General features: G+C 37.9%; 1 protein-coding gene across 7 annotated transcripts in view; it reads right to left on the bottom strand.

The window, feature by feature from the left end:
• Positions 1-20,416, bottom strand: part of PTBP3 (polypyrimidine tract binding protein 3) — a 106,689-nt gene that overhangs the window by 68,464 nt on the left and 17,809 nt on the right. For 3 of the 7 annotated variants that reach the window (XM_070045705.1, XM_030858996.3, XM_060300623.2), the window contains one exon: positions 5,437-5,521. In XM_070045705.1, coding sequence (XP_069901806.1) covers positions 5,437-5,470 — 34 coding nt within the window. In that variant the 5' untranslated portion in view covers positions 5,471-5,521. Of the gene's footprint in view, positions 1-5,436; positions 5,522-20,416 lie in introns of those variants that run through there. The other 4 variants (XM_030858998.3, XM_030858997.3, XM_030858999.3 and 1 more) reach the window with 3 other exon arrangements.

Here is a 20,416-nt window from a genome sequence, read left to right as displayed (position 1 = left end):
CAACACACAGAGTCTTTGATTTAAAGAGGAAAGAAGGGAGGGAGGGAGGAAAGGAGGAAGGGAGGAAGGGAGGAAGGAAGAAAAAAGAAAAGAAATGCAGTGGCAGTGGGGACTTCCCTGGTGGCGCAGTGGTTAAGAATCCAGCTGCCAATGCAGGGGACATGGGTTTGAGCCCTGGTCTGGGAAGATCCCACATGCCGCAGAGCAGCTAAGCCCATGAGCCACAACTACTGAGCCTGCACTCTAGAGCCTGTGGGCCACAACTACTGAGACCGCGTGCCACAACTACTGAAGCCCACATGCCCTAAACCCTGTGCGCAGCAACTACTGAGCCCACATGCTGCAATTACTGAAGCCTGTGTGCCTAGAGCCCGTGCTCTGCAACAAGAGAAGCCACTGCAATGAGAAGCCCGCGCACCACAATGAAGAGTAGCCTCTGCTTGCCGCAGCTAGAGAAAACCCGCATGCAGCAACGAAGACCCAACACAACCAAAGGAAAAAAAAAGAAAACAATTTGAAAAGAAAATATAAAAAATTTTTTTAAATTTTAAAAAAATTAAAAAAAAAGAGAAGAAATGCAGTGGGACACAAGTAGCTAAGGATAGCTCCTAACTCCTTCCATCAGTATTCAACCTTCTACCTATGCTATTCATTTGGCTGCCAGGCTGCCAGTCTGTGGAAAATGTGGGAATTACAGGCCAGTTACACATGAAATACAATTACATTTATAATCATTCCATTTTATATCTTATAGTAAATCCATAAATCTGTAATTCTGAATTAATTTAACTTGCAAAGTTTCTTCTCCATGTGTAAACAATAAAGTGTCAGATGTTAATATACTGACACCACTAACAGAACTTTGCAAACAGTTAAATTGTATCAGTTTTATCATCATCTGCAAACATTAGAAAATCAGTTATTACCCAATAATGGTATAATATTAAATACTTTCAATGGAATCAAAGGAAAGTTTCTGGGAAGTCATTCTATCAAAAGTGAAATGTGTGACACTAATGAAAATTCAGTTTAAAAAACTCAGCTAAAAATAAAACTTCTTTGGGGTAATAATACAAATATAAATTTTGGTGCAGCAAGATGTCATGGCAAAAACAGTGTTCTGACAGTCCCATAAAGTAGACATGTATCTGCAATCTATTTGGTGCACACATAGCTTGTTACCAAACAAGCAATATTCTACAGATAGAAAGAAAAATTATAGTCGTCAAATTTTACAAATATTTTAAAATCCACATTTAGATTAACTGAACTACAAAAATTTTGTGATGAAGACTGTACTGAATACAAAAAAGATCTTTCAACACAATACATGGCTTTCTTTTAGCTATGCATTATCAATGTGATTTTTTAAATTATTTGTGTCTTTGAAGAACTACTTAAGTAACTTACAAAGGGATTTAACTTGTTTATAAATGAGCCCTAAAAACTTTGACACAATTTGTTCAAAATCAATTAGAAATATTTATTCAAAGAAGTCAAGGAATGGAGTACCAAAATCTTTAGTTTTTGAAGCTTTTAGAGAATTGCAAATACTGAATCAAACATTACAGAAGTATTTTTAATGTATAGGTGACCTAAAAAAAGAAGTTTTTACGTATCAACAGGCAAACCCTTCAGCAGGCCAACAACCCCTCATAAAAGGCAAACTAAAATTAGAAATTTTCCATGTATCACAGATATTTAACAAGGAAGTCTATCTCTGTTCATGGATTTGAATGTAAATGTCTGGATTTTTAATTTTCTCTTCCCTTCTGGTAGGAATCCCCAAAGCAATAAATTAACATATACATTAGGACGTGTTAGGGGCTGGTGATACCCTAGCAAGTCTAGCAGAGCAAACACAAAACTTCCCTGAAGATTCTCACAGAAGAAGAAAATAATTCAGCCAAAGATTACCTCACAACCAAAAATTATGAATCAAGGAAAAATAATATACCATAAGCAAATACTAGCAGATACAAAACCAAGTAATATTAGCACCCTAAAGAACTCCATAATTGTAAAATCTGAGACTATAAAAATTTTGTTTTAAATAATTAAAAAATTAGGGGGAAAAGCAATGGAAACCATAAAAAAAGAACACGATACTGTTTTTCTAAATAACAACAAAACTAGATCATCTTTAAAAATGAATCAAATAAAACAGAGAAAAATGAAAAATATATGCCTTGAAATCAATTACTCAATAGAAGGATTAAACAGCATATTAGACAAAGCTGAACAAATAATGAATGAATCAGAAAATCATTTCAAGGAAATTATCCAAAATACAAGACCTTAATGAGAAAAAGGTGACAATAAATGTAAGAGGTTAAAACAACTTGCAGGACTAAATGAGGTGGTCCTATACATGTCTAACTGGAGTTCCAAAAGGAAACAATTCTTTGGAAAGTAGGGTCACTCCTAGACAGAATAAATGAAAGTAAGTCTGCAGCAATGGTCTTCAACACTGGCTGCACCTTACATGTATCACCTAAGAAACTTTAGAAACAAATTAAAAACAGTGCCTAGGTCCCCCTTCCCCCTCCTGTAATTTTGGAATTGGTGTGGAGTAGGTCAAGGTGTCTGTATTTTCTTCAAAGCTTCCCAAGCTATTTTAGTGAACATCCAGGGTTGAGAACTAGTGATCTACACCTAGACACAGCTAGAGAAACCACAGAACAAAATTAAAGAGAAAAATGTTAAAACAACTACAGAGAACTAATACTATCTACAAAATAATAATAGATTGACAAAAGACTTCTCAACAACAGATGCCAAAAGAATAATAAAACAATACCTTCAAAGTACTGAGAGAAAATAACTGTCAACCTGGAATTCTAAATAGCTAACTACCATTCAATAGTAATATCAAAATAGACATTTTTAGTCAGTCTAAGAGGTTACCATTTATAGAGTTTTGCTGAAATAGCTACTAAAGACGATGTGCTTTAAGAAGAAAAACACTGAACCTAGAATGGAATGGGATACAAGAAGAAATTGAAAACATAAAAGCAAAACACAGCAGACTACTGATGCTAGCTAAACTCACAGCTCATACTTCTTTTCCTAAGTAATCAATCAATCAGGATGTCAGTCCTTCTGGTCATCCATCCCAGTAGTTTGTAAACATGACCAAACAAACTGACCTCAGTTTTAAAAATAAGAACAAGGGCTTCCCAGGTGGCACAGTGGTTAAGAATCCTCCTGCCAATGCAGGGGACACGGGTTTGAGCCCTGATCTAGGAAGATCCCACACGCTGCGGAGCAACTAAGCCCGTGCGCCACAACTACTGAGCCTGTGCTCTGGAGCCCGTGAACCACAACTACTGAGCCTGAGTGCCACAACTGCTGAAGCCCACGTGCCTAGAGCCCGTACTCTGCAGCAGGAGAGGCCACCACAATGAGAAGCCCATGCACTGCAACTAAGAGCAGCCCCCGCTCGCTGCAACAAGAGACACCCACGCGCAGCAATGAAGACCCAACGCACCCAAAAATAAATTAAAAAATAAATAAATTTATAAAAAAAAGAATACATGTGTCCCACCCTAGATGTCCTGTTAACTCTAGGAGTAAGGGCCGAAATTTTCTTAAAAGCCTACCAGATCAAGAGGATAATCAGGTTTAGGAACTTCAGATTTCTAGCATTTCCTTCATTCAGCAGTTCTCTTAAAGTGTGGTTCCCTGGCACTACCTCTTAAAGTGTGGTTCCTCATATGGCAGCATCATCATTACCTGTGAACTTGTGGAAATGCAAATTCTCAGGACCCACTCCAGATCTACTGAATTAGAAATTCTGAGGATGGACTCTGCAACTGTGCTTTAGCAAGCCCTCCGGGTGATTCTGATGCCAGGTCATTTTTGAGAAAGCTGCTTTAATCTCCTGCTCTAAGTACCCTGTTCACACTTCCACATGAACAAACCCCCTGCTGCTGTCCTGCCTACAAAATCCTTCCATTTAGTCTTCTAGAGCAATGTACCATGGCTGACCAATTCCCAAATATTCTTAATCTCTTCACTGGATTTTTACATCTTTTGTCTTAACTGAACCTGGTTCACTTCTCTTACAGGGTCTTCACATAAAGGTTGTTCACTCTCCCAAACATCATGTAACTCAGGGTCTGGAAAGTGAGGTCTACTCATTCCCTAACTCCCTATAACACCAAAACATCTGGATAAAGATCTCACCTTTTCTGAGACTCTCCACTCTCATGGCTTCAGTTGTTAAGTGTATTATGATATTGACTTCCAAATTTCTCTTATGATGTTGAGACCAGAACCCACTACCTATCTCACACTTCCATCTGGATGTCCCCAGAGGAACCTCAAATCAATATATAAAAATCTGGGGACTGGGCTTCCCTGGTGGCGCAGTGGTTGAGAGTCCGCCTGCTGATGCAGGGGACACGGGTTCGTGCCCCGGTCCAGGAGGATCCCGCGTGCCGCGGAGCGGCTGGGCCCGTGAGCCATGGCCGCTGAGCTCGCGCGTCCAGAGCCTGTGCTCCGCAACGGCCCGCGTACCGCAAAAAAAAAAAAAAAAAAAAAAAAAATCTGGGGACTTCCCTGGCGGTCCAGTGGTTAAGACTCTGTGCTTCCAATGCAGGGGGTGCAGGTTCGATCCCTGGTCGGGGAACTAAGATCCCACATGCCATGCGGCCAAAAAAAAAAACAAAAGACAAAAAAAACTGAACCTGCCATATTGTCCAACCCTGCTCTTCCTGTACTTTCTAATATAAATGAAGGCACCACAATTCAGCTATCCAATTATCTAAGTCTAAACCTATAAATCATCAATGGAATTCCTTATTCAAACATTCGATTAATCACCAATTACCATCAATTATTTCACCTTCTGTTAAGTTCTCTAATTCTCACCATCACAACTACTACTGCTATAGTACAAATTCTCCACCCTTACTAGGATTTCTTATACAGCAATAGCCCCCTAACTGCTCACTCTCTATCAAGTATTGCACTCCTCCAATTCATTTTATAGTCCCTAAATTTCAAGAACATTTATTTTTAAAATCATGTGAACTTATAGTTTTAATACTTCTACTCTAAATCCATCATCATTCAACACAAGTTTTTAAATCTAGCTCTTTTACTCAATAGTTCTAGATCACCAACTTACTGATAATTTTATCACAACTATGTGATAATTTTACTTACTGTGATAATTTTATCACAACTATGTTACAAAGAATGTCAGTCAAAAAAGTAATTATCTAATTAAATCCAAATTAATGCTTAAAATTTAAGTGCTGTAACTAATAATTTCATCTATATGAACTTCACTGCCACAAATTTTAGATTTTGTTGTAAATAATAGCACTGCATGTTTATAAGATGAGCAAAATAAGAACATGGTGAAAAGAAAATTTTTGAAACCCAGAGAAAGAAAACATCTCAGATTTTGAAAAAATGAAAACTCACCATACACACCTGCAGAACGAGTGGAACTGTTCATGGTAAAAGGTCCGTTAACGATGTCGGAAGAAAGAAGCTCATCAGATCCCCGCTGAAAAGCAAGAGCAATATTCTGTTAATAAAACAAGTCTTGGATAATGGTCCATATTTACTACTAAAAATATTAAAAGCTAATATTACTTAATCTGAATATCAAGGCACTTAAGGGGAAGTCTTCAAGAATCATAAAATCTAAAGGTTGGAAGTGAACTTAATAGTAAACAAAAATTATTGAACATCCACATGATTGTTAGTTATAAAAAAGAGAATTGCCATCACATAATTGGGGGCATAATCCCACAACCCTTTTGAATGAAACTCAATTCTCTGAGATACTACATCTGAAGTGTCAAAAACCATACTTAGGGGTTGAATCCTGACATTGTTTTTGTAGTATATTTTTAAGTATATTTAGTATATTTTAAATACATTTTGGTATATTAAGTATGTTAAGTTTTGTAGTATATATATATTTTTATAAAGGACTGATGACTTTTTTGTTTTGGCTGCGTTGGGCCTTCGCTGCTGCGCGTAGGCTTCCTCTAGTTGCGGTGTGGGGACTACTCTTCACTGCAGTGAGCAGGCTTCTCACTGTGGTGGCTTCTCTTGTTGCGGTGCACGGGCTCTAGGCGCGGGCTTCAGTAGTTGTGGCTCATGGGCTCTAGAGCACAGGCTCAGTGGTTGTGATGCACAGGCTTAGCTGCTCCGCGGCATGTGGGATCTTCCCAGACTAGGGCTCGAACCCATGTCCCCTGCATTGGCAGGTGGATTCTTAACCACTGAATCACCAGGGAAGTCCTGTAGTACATTTTTAAGTATTTGCGTGCAAATAATTGTGTAGCACTCCCTTGACTTTTTCATAGATGTGTATTTTTAAAAGTTGAACACAAAGATGCAATTTATTTCTATATTGGTCAAATCCTTTAAATAAGTGATTTTTTTAATTCATTAATCCTTAAAATGATCTTTAATGTGTACTATTTCTTTCTTTCTTTTTTTTTTTTTTTTTTTGTGGTACGCAGGCCTCTCACTGCTGTGGCCTCTCCTGTTGCAGAGCACAGGCTCCGGACGCGCAGGCTCAGTGGCCATGGCTCACAGGCCCAGCCGCTCCGCGGCATGTGGGATCTTCCCGGACCAGGGCACGAACCCGTGTCCCCTGCATCGGCAGGCGGACTCTCAACCACTGCGCCACCAGGGAAGCCCTGTGTACTATTTCTTAAACAACTACTGTTTAAGTAATTTAGACTTTTTTTCAGGTAAGAGTTTTGACCAATTCCAGAGTTGAACTGTCAAAGCTGAAAGACAAGTCAGTCTAGCCTTTTCATTGTAAAACCATAAGGTCTTTTACCAAGATTAAAATGTTTATATCTAGGAAGTACAATAAACACCATGTATAAATTTAAAAACAACCTATTTCAACTGGTAGTTTGTTCAGCTCTCGGTCAATTTTTTTTTGGCGGTGCCACACGGCTTGTAACATCTTAGTTCCCCAAACAGGGATCAAACCCCGGGCCCCCGCAGTGGAAGCATGGAGTCCTAACCACTGGACCACCAGAGAATTCCCAAGCTCGGTCAACTTTTAAGAACAAATATTTCAGTCTACTAGATGATAAAACCTAATCCCCAAACTATTCTACAAAAGTTATAACATCAACAGTGCTCCGACAGATATAATGTTTAGGGGTAAGGACCACTTCTGCAGGGAACAACCTCAGCCTTTGCTGAAGAAAAGCAAACCACCAATGCGTTTGCATAATATAAATACAATTATTTAAACAATTCCTGTATTAAACATCTAGAAATTATTCCCTTTGGTCTTTCACCCGTAAGTTTATAGAGACAGTTTGGAATAAGAGAAAGGAACTAAGTGAGCACGTGAGATGAAATAAAATTGAAAATCTCAAATTCCAGAAAGACTTGGATTATGACCTCACTAAAAGCAAAGGTCTTCCTGAGAATATGTGAAATACAGATATTGGCAGACAAAGACAGACTTCGTACAGCCAGTGGATATGGAAAGGTGAATTTTTGCAGTTTTAAATGTAGTAAAAAGTTAAACATGCCCAACATGTTTTTATATATGAGGAATTTGATAAACTATGTGTTACTAATAGATATATTTTCGACACATATGAGCGTAGTGTCAATATCAAATATCAATTTTCTACATGTAAATTGAATTAATTTGGTCTTAGAAACCACTTAGAGGGACTTCCCTGGTAGCACAGTGGTTAAGAATCCGCCTGCCAATGCAGGGGACGTGCGTTCGATCCCTGGTCTGGGAAGATCCCACATGCTGCGGTGCAACTAAGCCTGTGCGCCACAACTACTGAAGCCCGTGTGCCTAGAGCCCGTGCTCCGAAACAAGAAAAGCCACTGCACCACAACGAAGAGTAGCCCCCACCCACCACAACTAGAGAAAGCCTGCACGCAGCAACAAAGACCCAACGCAGCAAGGAAGGAAGGAAGGAAGGACGGACGGACGGACGAACTTAAGAGATCACTTGAGCTCTTTTCTAGACTTGCAGGAGTATGTTAAAATGTCAACTAAATATTAATTCTAGGTGGACTGCAGATTGAAACGTAAAAGACAAAACAATAAAGACTCTAGGAGATAACAGAAAAAAGTATCTTCATAATCTTGTGGTAGGGAAAGATTTCTTAAACAAGAAACACAATTATTTAAAATAACTGATAAACTATACAAAAATGAAGTTATAATTTTTATTTACAATATATACAAATATTGAATCATTATGTTGTAGATCTGAAACATAATGTTATTTATTAATTATATCTCAATCTTTTAAAAAAGAATTTTATTAACAAAAGACATCATTAGGAGATTAAAAAGGCAAGTCATAGAGTGGGAGAAAATACTGCAGTACATATAACCAACAAAGATTGTATACCCAGAACTTACTAAGAAAAAGAAGAAAGGCTGGCAGGGGGGTACCCCACTAGGAACTGATATGAAAAAAATCAAGGTAACAGAAAATGACAAGAGAGTTGAACAGGCACCTCACAAGTAAAGTGGTATACTTTATTACTGTTCCAGAGTATTTGTGTCCTTCTTTTCCTGTGAAAGAATCATTCACCCCCACCTATGGCCACGTGACTTTCAATGCCTCTGAGTGGAGGATACCTCCCTGACCCATTGACCTTGAGCACAGTTTTGTGCTATGCTTTGGCCTATGGAGTATGTATGGACATGACCTAAATCCAAGCAGAACTTTTGAAGGAGTTAGTTTCTGCCGTTTTTCTTCCTTTTCCCCTCTGAAACAAGAGGAGCATATCCCAAATAGAAGCTACTCTTTCAGCCTGATTCCCAGAATAAAAACATAACTGTATAGTTCCATAATAGCCACCAACTTTGTAAGTACACAAGAAATGTTTTTCTAAACCATATCTAAATGACTAATACCACACCCAATAAACGTATGAAAAGATGCTTAACCTCAATGGTCATCGGGGAATGCAAGTTAAAACCTCAATGAAATACAAACATATTAAAAGGGCTGACAATATCAAGTTTTGATAAGAATGTGAAGTGAGAGAACTGTTATATGTTGCTAGTGGGAGTGTAAATTGGTACAACTGATTCAATATACTAAGGTTGAATATATAAGTATCCTAGGATCTCTTTTATTCTATTCCTATGCATACACTCAAGAGATTGCCTGCTATGTGCACCTATACATATTAGAATGTTCTCAGCAGCATTATTTCTAGTAACCAAACTGGAAACAATCAAATGTCATCAACTACAGAATGAACAAATCTTTGTAAATTCATTCAATGATTTACAGTAAGGAGAATGAACTACTGCTCTACACAATAACATACAAAAATCTCATGTTAAGAAACCCATCACAAAATAATACATACTACATTGTTGCATTTACATAGAGTTCAAAAAGTAGTCACAACTAAATTATATATCTAAACTATGTATCTACTTGCAAAAGATGAAAATTGGACCCCTTTCTCACACCATATGCAAAAATTAACTCAAGAAGGGTGTATACGTAAATGTAAAACTATAACTGTAAAACTCTTAAAAGGAAACATAAAAGTAAATCTTTGTGGCTTTGGGTTAGGAAATGGTTCCTTGGTAACAAAAGCACAAGTGACAAAAGAAAAAAAAATACATTCATAAAAATAAATTAGACTTCATAAAAAGTAAAAACTTTTGTACTTCAAAGGACACCATCAAGAAAATGAAAAGACAAGCCAGAAAATGGGAGAAAATATTTGCAAATCTATTATCTGACGAGGGACTGGTACCCAGAACGTAATCTCTTGTAACTCAATAATAAAAAGAGAAAATAATGCAATTTAAAAATAGGCAAAGGATCTGAACAGACATTTCTCCAAGAAAATATACAGACAATAAGCACATGAAAAGATGCACAACATCATGAGTCACTAAGGAAATGCAAATCAAAACCACAGAGATCACTTCAAATAAAAATTAAGACCATGACATCACTACATACTTATCACAACAGTTAAAATAAAAAATAGTGACAATGCCAAATGCAGGTGAGGGATGTGGAAGAAACTGGATGTCTCATACACTGCTGAAAGGAATGTAAAATGGTACAGCCACTCTGAAAAGTTTGGTGGTTTCTTAAAAAACTAAACATAAAGAGCAATCTCAAAAGATCACATGCTCAACACAAAAACTCACATGTTCTATGATTTCATTTATATAACTCTCTCAAAATGACAAAATTATAAAGATGGAAAACTGACTAGTAGTTGCCAGGGGGCAGAGAAGCTTGGGAGAGATAGTCAGTATGATTATAAAAGGGTACCATGAGGGAGATCTTTGCGGTGATGGATTAGTTCTGTGGTGAGAATTACATGAACCTACACATGCAATAAAATGAAACAAAACTATACACAGGCATTGTATCAATGTCAATGCCCTTGTTTTTGTTGCTGTTTTCTTTAAATAATTTATTTTATTATTATTTTTTAACATCTTTATTGGAGTATAATTGCTTTACAATGGTGTGTTAGTTTCTGCTGTACAACAAAGTGAACCAGCTATACATATACATATATCCCCATATCTCTTCCCTCTTGCGTCTCCCTCCCACCCTCCCTATCCCACCCTATTGTTGTTGTTTTGGGTTTTTTTCCCCAGAAAGAGCATCTTCACTAAACAACAGGAAACAAAACGTGCCAGGAATCTGACCAAACACACAAAGCAGCGGGTGAGACTCCTCATAGGAAAGAATGACTCCCAATGGAACATAAATAGATCCCCTCGAAGTACATATATTTCTCATGAGTGTGTACATCCATATGTAATATATTGAAAGAAATCTGGTTTCTACCACGAGAAGTTACTCAGCAATAATCAATCAACATCTCACCTGAGGCCGGGAAGTGAGGGTGCTGCAGCCACGTTATAAACGGAGGCGCACCTCACGCCCGCACACGCCTCCCCTCTGTGCATAGGAAAGTTAGCCAGGGAAGGCAGGTGGCCGTGTGGCCGCGGAGCCCATCCTGCAGAACCCAGGAGCCGGCTGCAGCAGGGAGGCAAATGCCAGGCCGTGCCTGCCTGGAAGGCCGCGTCGGCTCTGGGGTGAACGGCAGCGCTCAGGACCCCAGCAACAGCACGACAGCGTGCCTGGTTTCCAACTGCGAGCCTGCCTCTGGGGTCCACCCAAGGCCCTCCAGATCTGTGTAGTTTGGCCAGCGGGGGCTTCTCCTAGGATCGAATGGCTCTTGGGAGGCGAGTAGAGTTTCTAGACCCACCAGGACTCAGCCCACATACACACGTGCACAGCCCCCCCCACCACACACACACACACACACACACACACACACACACACACACACGTGCTTCAACGGAAGTCAGCAAGTTGCAAACAAGTATTCTACAGGGGCGTGCTCAAATAGTGCCTGCTTCGGAGTCAGTTTTGTCAACTGCATTCTGAGTTGTCCCCATGCCAAAGTGGATTTGTTCAAAAGATATGAGTTGCTAGAGGCTACAGAGACACAAGATGTGTTACACACTGGGGGGTGCCACCCTCTCAGGGCTTGGCACAGTGTTTTAGTAACAAAACAAACAAGAAATGCACGGGAACCCAATGCCCTTATTTTGATAGTGTAAGTAAGTAAGAGGTAATGATTGGGGGAAACTGTGAAAGGTACACAAGACCTCTCTGTAGTACCTTTACAGCTTGCTGTGAATCTCTAATTTTTTCAAAATAAAAAGTTAAGAACAAAACAAAACACAACTATGGAGAGATAACATCATTCTGAGCCAGAGGCTTCCTACTGACTTGAAAGACTTGTTGCCAGCCTAGAATAGTCATCACCATCATCACTGTGTTCAACCCTCAAGAGTGGATAAGAAAAGACTGGTCAAGCTGTCAATTACCACAGCTCATTCTCAGAGCTCATCCCTCACACTCTCCTTGTATACAATGGTGGTCCAGAAGGTGTTCCTTCAAAAACAAGCAACATTCAAAGAACAACCACAGGAGTTCCTTATGGGAATCTATACATAAGGAAAAGGAAGGAATCAAAAGATAACATACAACAGAAAAATGACACAACTTTATGTTACGAGCAAATGGTTCTTTGTAAAATGAAAAGTTTTTAGGAAAATATTATAGCCTCTCCTAAACAAAATACAAAGGGATACAACAGCTCAAGGGAGAGACAAATCAGAATTCTAGCAAAGGAATTAAAAGACAGATCTGTGAAAAACAAGAATAAAGCAGTGTCACAAAAGTCAGATGTTTCAAAGAGAGGATAAGAGAACCAAAAGTGCAAAACATCTTTCCACCCTCCAAAGAAGTTACCTGCTGAGAGGAACCAATTCTTACTCTGTAATTTCATTATCAAAAAGCTAGAAAGAACAAATTTTCAGGAAAGCACTTTCTTGGAGTTACATGAGATTACTTAAAAGGCATCTAGAGGGGCTTCCCTGGTGGCGCAGTGGTTGACAGTCTGCCTGCCGATGCAGGGGACACGGGTTCGTGCCCCGGTCCGGGAAGATCCCACACACTGCGGAGCGGCTGGGCCCGTGAGCCATGGCCGCTGAGCCTGCGCGGCCGGAGCCTGTGCTCTGCAACGGGAGAGGCCACAAGAGTGAGAGGCCCACTTACCGCAAAAAACAAAACAAAACAAACAACAAAAAAAAAAGGCATCTAGAGAAGGTGTTAAACTGTTAACACAGGTCTGCCCCAGACAAGGCTTGCCAGCTAAGAATCCAAAAAAGTTGGGGTCTACTTAATGCACACATGCCATTTCAGTTTCAATATGAGGAGAGAAATGAGTTACTCATCGTTCTTTCTGTTTCTATCTCATTCAATAAACTGTTACCTAACTTCCTAACAAATCTCCAATCAACTATTAAAGTGAAATTATTCCTTGTTGCTTATTGAATCAAGTCTAAATGTATTGTGATGGTGATTAAAAGCTCCTCCTACTCACAATAACACTCCTGTCTTGTAATTTTCCCCAAATACATCATCTTTATTTCTGTTACTTTTTATGCTATTCTCCTGCCTCAAACACTGTCTCTTCACAACATATCCAGTCCTACCTACTGGTCAGAGATAATTAATACCACATCTGGAAAATTTTTCAACCCCAAAGTGAAGAGACTGACCTGAATTTTGATTGTCTTTCAACATTAAAATGTGCAAGATTCTAGGTTTTAGTACACTTCACGTAATATATTCTTCCTATGTATATAACCATCAATATCACACACTTTGTCAAATATGTACACAGTTTTTTCCCAGCTACTCTGAGGTCTATTATTGTGCCTTATAACTTCATTATATTCCCCCATGCCCTATAACATAGTGTCAGGTACAATATAATGGCTCTCTGCCTTGGCTATAGACTAAAATCACATACCCAAGTTTAAAATAAATACTATATACCAGGTCCTACCCCAGAGATTCTTAATCAGTAGCTCTAGGCTGAGGTTTGAGCACCTGTATTTCCAAAGCTCTTAACGTGTAGCCAACTGAGAACTACTATAAACAGATGCTGTAATGAACACAGAAGCATAATAGTACAGCAGTTTAAAATGTAGTCTTCTGGAGCAGACCAGATCTAGGTTTGAAAATGCTACACAAAGTTACCTTTATATGATACTACATATTATTTAACCTAAGGCTCAGTTTGTTCACCTGCAAAATGAGGGTCATAATGGTACCCATACTCATAGGTTGCTCTGAGGATTAATATTTCTAATATACACACCTCTCATTAAACAGTGGCAAATAAATACTAATGATTCATTACTCAATCCTCTTCAAAAGCTATATATGCCAATAGTTATATGTATGCAATGTAATTAGTATTGAACAGCAATCTCCTAAATGTGAAAGATATTCTTTCAATAAAGGAAACTTTCTAACGTTTTAGAAAGAAACAAACTTTTTGATACTAACAAAAAGGAAATTTCCTTCTGTCAGATGAATTGATAAAAGACTGGATTTTAATAAAATCAAAATGTAAGGATTGCAAAGGAGATTTAATAAAGTCCCATTTATGATTAACCTTTGAGAATGAGAAAGAATAAAGCATGTGGGCATTAGAACTTTTCCTGCAGAACACTGATGATATTTGTTTATAGAGAAAAAGGAGGTCAAATTTTTCTCTATAACAATCCTCATTTAAGCATCTTTGCATACTTATCCAATTATCTCAGGAAACGATCTGTAGATATTAATTAGCTAGATCATTTTTCATTTTGATAGTTCTATCTTTTTTTTTTTTTTGCGGTACGCGGGCCTCTCACTGTTGTGGCCTCTCCCGTTGCAGAGCACAGGCTCCAGATGCGCAGGCTCAGCGGCCATGGCTCACGGGCCTAGCCGCTCTGCGGCATGTGGGATCCTCCTGGACCAAGGCACGAACCCGTGTCCCCTGCATCGGCAGGCGGACTCTCAACCACTGCACCACCAGGGAAGCCCCCTGTTTTATCGTAACATGCACTGTACAAAGTTATAATATGAATCTATGTTCCTCTCTGTAATCCTTTTAACTGATAAGCTTTTGTCACCTTGTTACAGTCTCCATAATTATTTTTAATGGATTCTTAAAATTCTATAATTGCATACTATTACCCTATTACTAAATATTAGCATCACTTGTAATTTATTGATACCATAAGTTATGCTGTATTAATTTAGAATATAGCATTTTCCATATTTTATGTTCTATCCATAGAATAAATATTAAGAAATAAAAGAAACAATTTTTTTCTTTTTGAGTGATGGTATAACTGCCAAGAAATCTCAAATTTCTGCTTAACAGTATATAGTAACTTCAAGTTCCTACTACACTACAAGTGACTACTAAGAAGCATTTTTACTTCTATAGAGGTCTTTCAAATATTGTTAGAGTTGGCACGTGACTCTAATTCTGGACACTTTTAATACTACTCAGAGTTTGGCTCACAGTCTGTAAAGACTTTAACCCTGTTCAAAGAGAGGTCTGGCTTTTGCCCCCTCCTTCTGGGAGGTAATCTCTAAACCCCCTGTAAGGTCATGCCTGAGAAAGTGTCTTTTTTTTTTTTTTAACTCGAGGGGCTTTGGGTCACCAGACAGTCTTAGAGTCAGGACACGCCTGGAGGGGCTAGAGGAGACTTAACTAAGATCAGCCTCAAGAGCAATCAAGTATGCTTACATAAAGGAGCCCCTCAATAAAAATGTAATCACCAAAGCACGGTAAGCATCCCGGTTTGACTCCATGAGTACTGTCACACACTGATGCTGGGAAAGTAATGTGTCCTGACACCATAGGGAGAAGACAAAGGAAGCTCTGTGTTTGATACTTCCCCAGACTTCTGCCCTATGTGTTCCTTCCCTTGGCTGATTCAAATCTATATCCTTTCCCTGTAATAACCAGTAATGAAGAGTACAAAAGCTTTCAGTGAGTTCTGTAAGTTCTTCTAGCAAATTATGGGACCAGAGGGTGGTTTTGGAAACCCCCAGGACTTACAATTTCTGTCAGAAGTGAGGGGAGTCTTTTGTGGACTGTGTTCCCTAACTTCACAGTTGGCCTAATTCCTCTCATGGAAAAATGATGAATCAGTAGAGCACATATAATAAAACTATTCATTTAACAGATTTTTCTAAACCTTTATTCTTCACCTCTAAATCACCATTTGGATTTCTAACTGTAAAAGAAAAATTTAGTCTAAAAATGTGATCAAATAGTCAAACACAGAAAAACTGGAAAAACTAACTTAAATTTATATGGCATACTAAGTAAATTAATGCAACATCTTAACTGTCACATTCAATGTTTCTACACAAAATATAAACTATTATAATAAGGAAATGGTTAACATTACAGAGCCTTCAAAATAAAATCATTTAAGTTTGATAATTCTACTAGATCTTTCAACAGTAATAGGAAGAACTTTCAAAAAGAATATGTGTAGAATAATGCATGAATAAAGCAAACTCTATAGTATCCAGTGAAGTGATGGAATGCCTATTTTTATTTTTATTGTCTTATTACACAATAAGAAAAATTAAAATATTTGATCCAAAAGTTTCATATCTGGAAATTGTTTCATATCAGAGATGGGGTTTACCATTTAACACACAGAATAAACAACACATATCTCAAATAATTATGATACTTTAAAAAAACTGGTAACTTTTGGACCCTAATAATTTCAGGATATGATAAACAAAAGAAAGAAAAAAGAGCTTACATTTGAAAATGCAGTCATAAAAAAAATATTCTGATAATCAAAATTTACTGGCTAAGCTTTTTCCCCCCAAGGATTCATTTTCAGATTACAGAAAATAAAGGTTTTTAAATATCATAAAGCTCAAATCCCAAGAGTCATATTACTTTGTAAGCTTTGTAAAAAGTGAGAAAAACACAATCAGTTCTGTTAAAGATTCCCTTCTTTAAAAAAAACAAAACTTTTCTTTCCTAGACATAAATTCTTTCTCCTGAAAACACATCACTGCCTATAATTACAGACTACTTGCTTAACAGTTATATGCTAAGTGTCTGAAAAGTAATTTTCTATTATAGTCAAGGAAAAGCAATGCAGACCTAGGTAAAACTGAGTATCTGTCTAGTAGGGGAGGAAAACTTTTGCCTTCTTCCCTTTTAGGTTCTTTGGCTGGTCTAATAATTAAGCTGACATGAGACAGAATAACAGGAGAAAAACAAAATTTAATTTCATACATACAGGAGCTCATAAAGATATGAGACTCTAAGAAGTGACAAAAGCATGCAGTTTTTATACCTTTTAGACAAAGAAACAATTATTTGTGAAGATTTGACAAAACAAAGGGTCTGCGGGGCTTGGGGTAGCAAATTAATAAAGAAGTAACAAAGTTTGTTTAGTCACCCTTCTCTGCCTTGAATTTCCTATCTCTGGTGATAAGGATGCCTTCTACTCTCCTAGTATAAGGAGGATACTTTCACTTGAGAGATTTATTTCCTGTTTTCAGGGGGACCAAGGAGGGTCAGTGTCCTTCTTGCAACAGCTGTTTCTTTCCTCTTTTTTTTAAAAAATATTTATTTATTTACATATTTATTTGGCTGCGCCGGGTCTTAATTGCGGCACGTTGGGATCTTTAGCTGCGGCATGCAGGATCTTTTACTTGCAGGCATGCAGGATCTTTTAGTTGCGGCATGGGGGATGTTTAGTTGCGGCATGGGGGATCTAGTTCCCTGACCAGGGATTGAAGTCGGGCCCCCTGCATTGGGAGCGCTGAGTCTTAGCCACTGGACCACGAAGGAAGTCCCTGGCTGTTTATTAAGTATCTTTAATTCAAAATAATCAACATGCCAAAGCGGCACATTTTATTCCACCTCACTCTCAAAAGGTCTGATGGCTATGATAAGAGATTATAGTTTAAGAGATAGATGGAAGATAAGCAGAATGAAGACTCTAAAAAAAAAAAGATGGAAAGCTTATTTGGATGAGTGACTACAGATGATCAACATAAGGAAATTGTTAAAAAGTGAAAGAAAAGACTCTGTACCACAGGTAAATAAATTAACATTAAACAAAAAGGCTTTAACAAACCAAATCATGAAGACATCATGGGGTGGGGGTGGGGCATGAACAATACTGGATCAACAGTCTCCTTAGAAACACACAGTAAATTTACATAAGTGCAACAGTTGTTCTGTGGACTTGTTAGCTCTCTGGCTAAGTCAATACACCAGTCAGCTTCACTGCCTCAAGTATCAATTACTGAAGCTCTCTCCTGCTAAAGAATAATTAAATACACTGGGCCAACAAAGCAAAAGAATACTGTCATTAAGCAGCACAAATAAAGTGTTTTATTATCAAATTTGATGGGAAGTGGTTTTATTTAGCATTAAAGTGAGATTATTAATATAATAAAAGGCAATCCACACAACTGAGAAACAGCCAGTAAAATAACATGTAAGGAAGATTCTGAAAATAAACCATTAACTCATGGTTAAACTTCAGACCATACCTAAAATGCACATGAAATTCAAGAATAAGACATCATTTGTTTTAGTCTACCAAGATACTATGACCATAAAAAAGGAGCTATCAAAAAAACTTCACAATTTTCCAGATCTTTTTTAAATAAAAGAAACTTAAATACTGAAATTAATATTCAAGTCCTACCTTAAAGCTAAGGTAGCCCCCTCTGTAAAATTTCTAGCAAAAGGTCTAGTGACCCTTTGTAAACACTTCACAGAACAGAAAACTCATGTTGATCCTGCTCTGTTACTATGTTTTTCCATAAACAGAAAAACATATTATTATGTAGAGTCTCACCATACTATATACACTTGCTGATAACTCACCTTTATATCCCCCTCTACAGGACCTAATAATGAAATGGAATCTGTGTTCAAAATATTTTTGCTTAAAAAGGAGTAATAATTATAAAGACAAGGGAATAAACTGAATATTCAGTAAAGGTTTCAGAGTAATTGTGAGGCAGTAAGTGATAACTCCAAGTTTTTTTTTTTTAACATTTAGGTTTTTGTTAACATTCACCTATTCACAGCTCCTATTGCTCTAAACACACCCAAACTCCAAAGCCTCACATGTGACTTGGAGGTCATATTCCCACAAACTCTGTGGCCCCATCAACACTCTCATCTACTAAATAATGTGACTATCTCTACACATATTTCTTAAAGAACAGTTACCCTAAAAAAAGAATAGTTACCAAATTGTTTGTTTGTGACATTTTCCTTTCCAAAGCTGCCACTGTTGAGATTTTAAGACAATGAGAATAAACAAGGTGGTAAAGATGGGGTAAATTCTTCAAATATACAGCTGTGACAATGTTTACAATCCCATTTATGACAGTTTCAATAAAATGGTTTTTATTGTCTTCATTTTATATGGACATCTTAGCAATAAATAGTAACACTTTTTTTAATGACTAGCAAAATTATTCCTCCAAAAGCCTTCTAATTCATGACGTCCAATCAAATGCCACTCATTTGAATATTTATTTAGTTCCTACTATATAGGCATAGATCATACATATTGACTTCAATATGTAAAAGTGTTTTAGCAATAATATTCATTCACTCAACAGATCCAACAAATATTTGCTGAGCACGAAACTATATGCCAGGGTCTTTAAGCACTGGGGAAAATCCCAGTGAACAGACAAAAATTCCTGCCCTTACCATGTGGAGTTTACAATCTTGCAGAAGGAAACACGTAACAATCAAATTAAGAAAATTGTGTAGTATGTTTTAAAGTCATAATGCTTTTTAAAAAGCAGGATAAGGAGCAACGAGGGGTAAAGAGGAGAACTGTGATTTTTAAATAGAGTGGTCAAGGAAAGATTTAAGAGCAAGTAACATTTAAGTGTAGTCTTAAGGAGGTAAGGAGTAAGCTATATAGGCATCTGAGGGAAGAATGTTGTAGGTCGAGGAAACTGAGATAGAATGCCTTGCATGTTCTAGAAAACAGTGAGGAGGCCAACTGTGACTGAAAGAGTGTGAGCAAGGAGAGAAGAAAACTAAAGAGACAAGGAGGGTATGTCATAGCATGTGGTGCCTTGAAAGCCATTCTAAAATATGTTACTGAGTGAAACGAGGGACAAAGAGTTGTGAACAGGGAAGTGACATGATCTGATTTACTTTTTTAAAATTTATTTTATTTATTTATTTTTGGCTGGGTTGGGTCTTCACTGCTGCGTTGTGGAGAGCAGGGGCTACTCTTCATTGCAGTGCGCAGGCTTCTCATTGCTGTGGCTTCTCTTGTTGCGGAGCACAGGCCTTAGGCGTACAGGCTTCAGTAGTTGCAGCACACAGGCTCAGTAGTTGTGGCTCAAGGGCTCTAGAGCACAGGCTCAGTAGTTGTGGCGCACGGGCTTAGTTGCTCCGCGGCATATGGGATCTTCCCGGACTAGGGCTCGAACCCGGGCCCCCTGCATTGGCAGGCAGATTCTTAACCACTGCACCACCAGGGAAGCCCTGATTTACTTTTTAAACAATCACTCTGGCTGCAGTGTTGAGAATAGTTTGTAATGAAGCAGAGGAAGATGCAGAGACTCCAGTAGGAAGCTATGGTGATAATCCAGATGAGGGGCAAAGGGAGTGTTACTGGGGAGAGTGGTTGAATTATGAATACACTTAGAAAGATTTGCTAATAATTAGACATGGAGTGAGAGAAAAAGAAGAAGTCAAAGATGTCCTGGATATCCCAAATAGGCCTAAATGTAAAATATTCTGTCCTATAGTCAGTGAACAGATATTTTAAAGATTTTACTATACGTATTCTCCAATTCTCACAACTCTGCAAAGTAGGTATTATTATCCCTCAAAGAATCAGAGGTTATATTATTCGACATAGGTCAGAGAGGGTAGCTGGTACAATTAAAATCTAGGCCTGGTTTATTTTTCACCTGACATACCTGTTGCTCTCCAGTCTAATAAACAAATTTCCTCTCAATATCTTATGCCAATCCTTTGA

This window comes from Globicephala melas, chromosome 6 (genome assembly GCF_963455315.2).
Source record: "Globicephala melas chromosome 6, mGloMel1.2, whole genome shotgun sequence".
Classification (NCBI taxonomy): domain Eukaryota; kingdom Metazoa; phylum Chordata; class Mammalia; order Artiodactyla; family Delphinidae; genus Globicephala; species Globicephala melas.
This window is presented reverse-complemented; position numbering and strand designations above follow the sequence as displayed.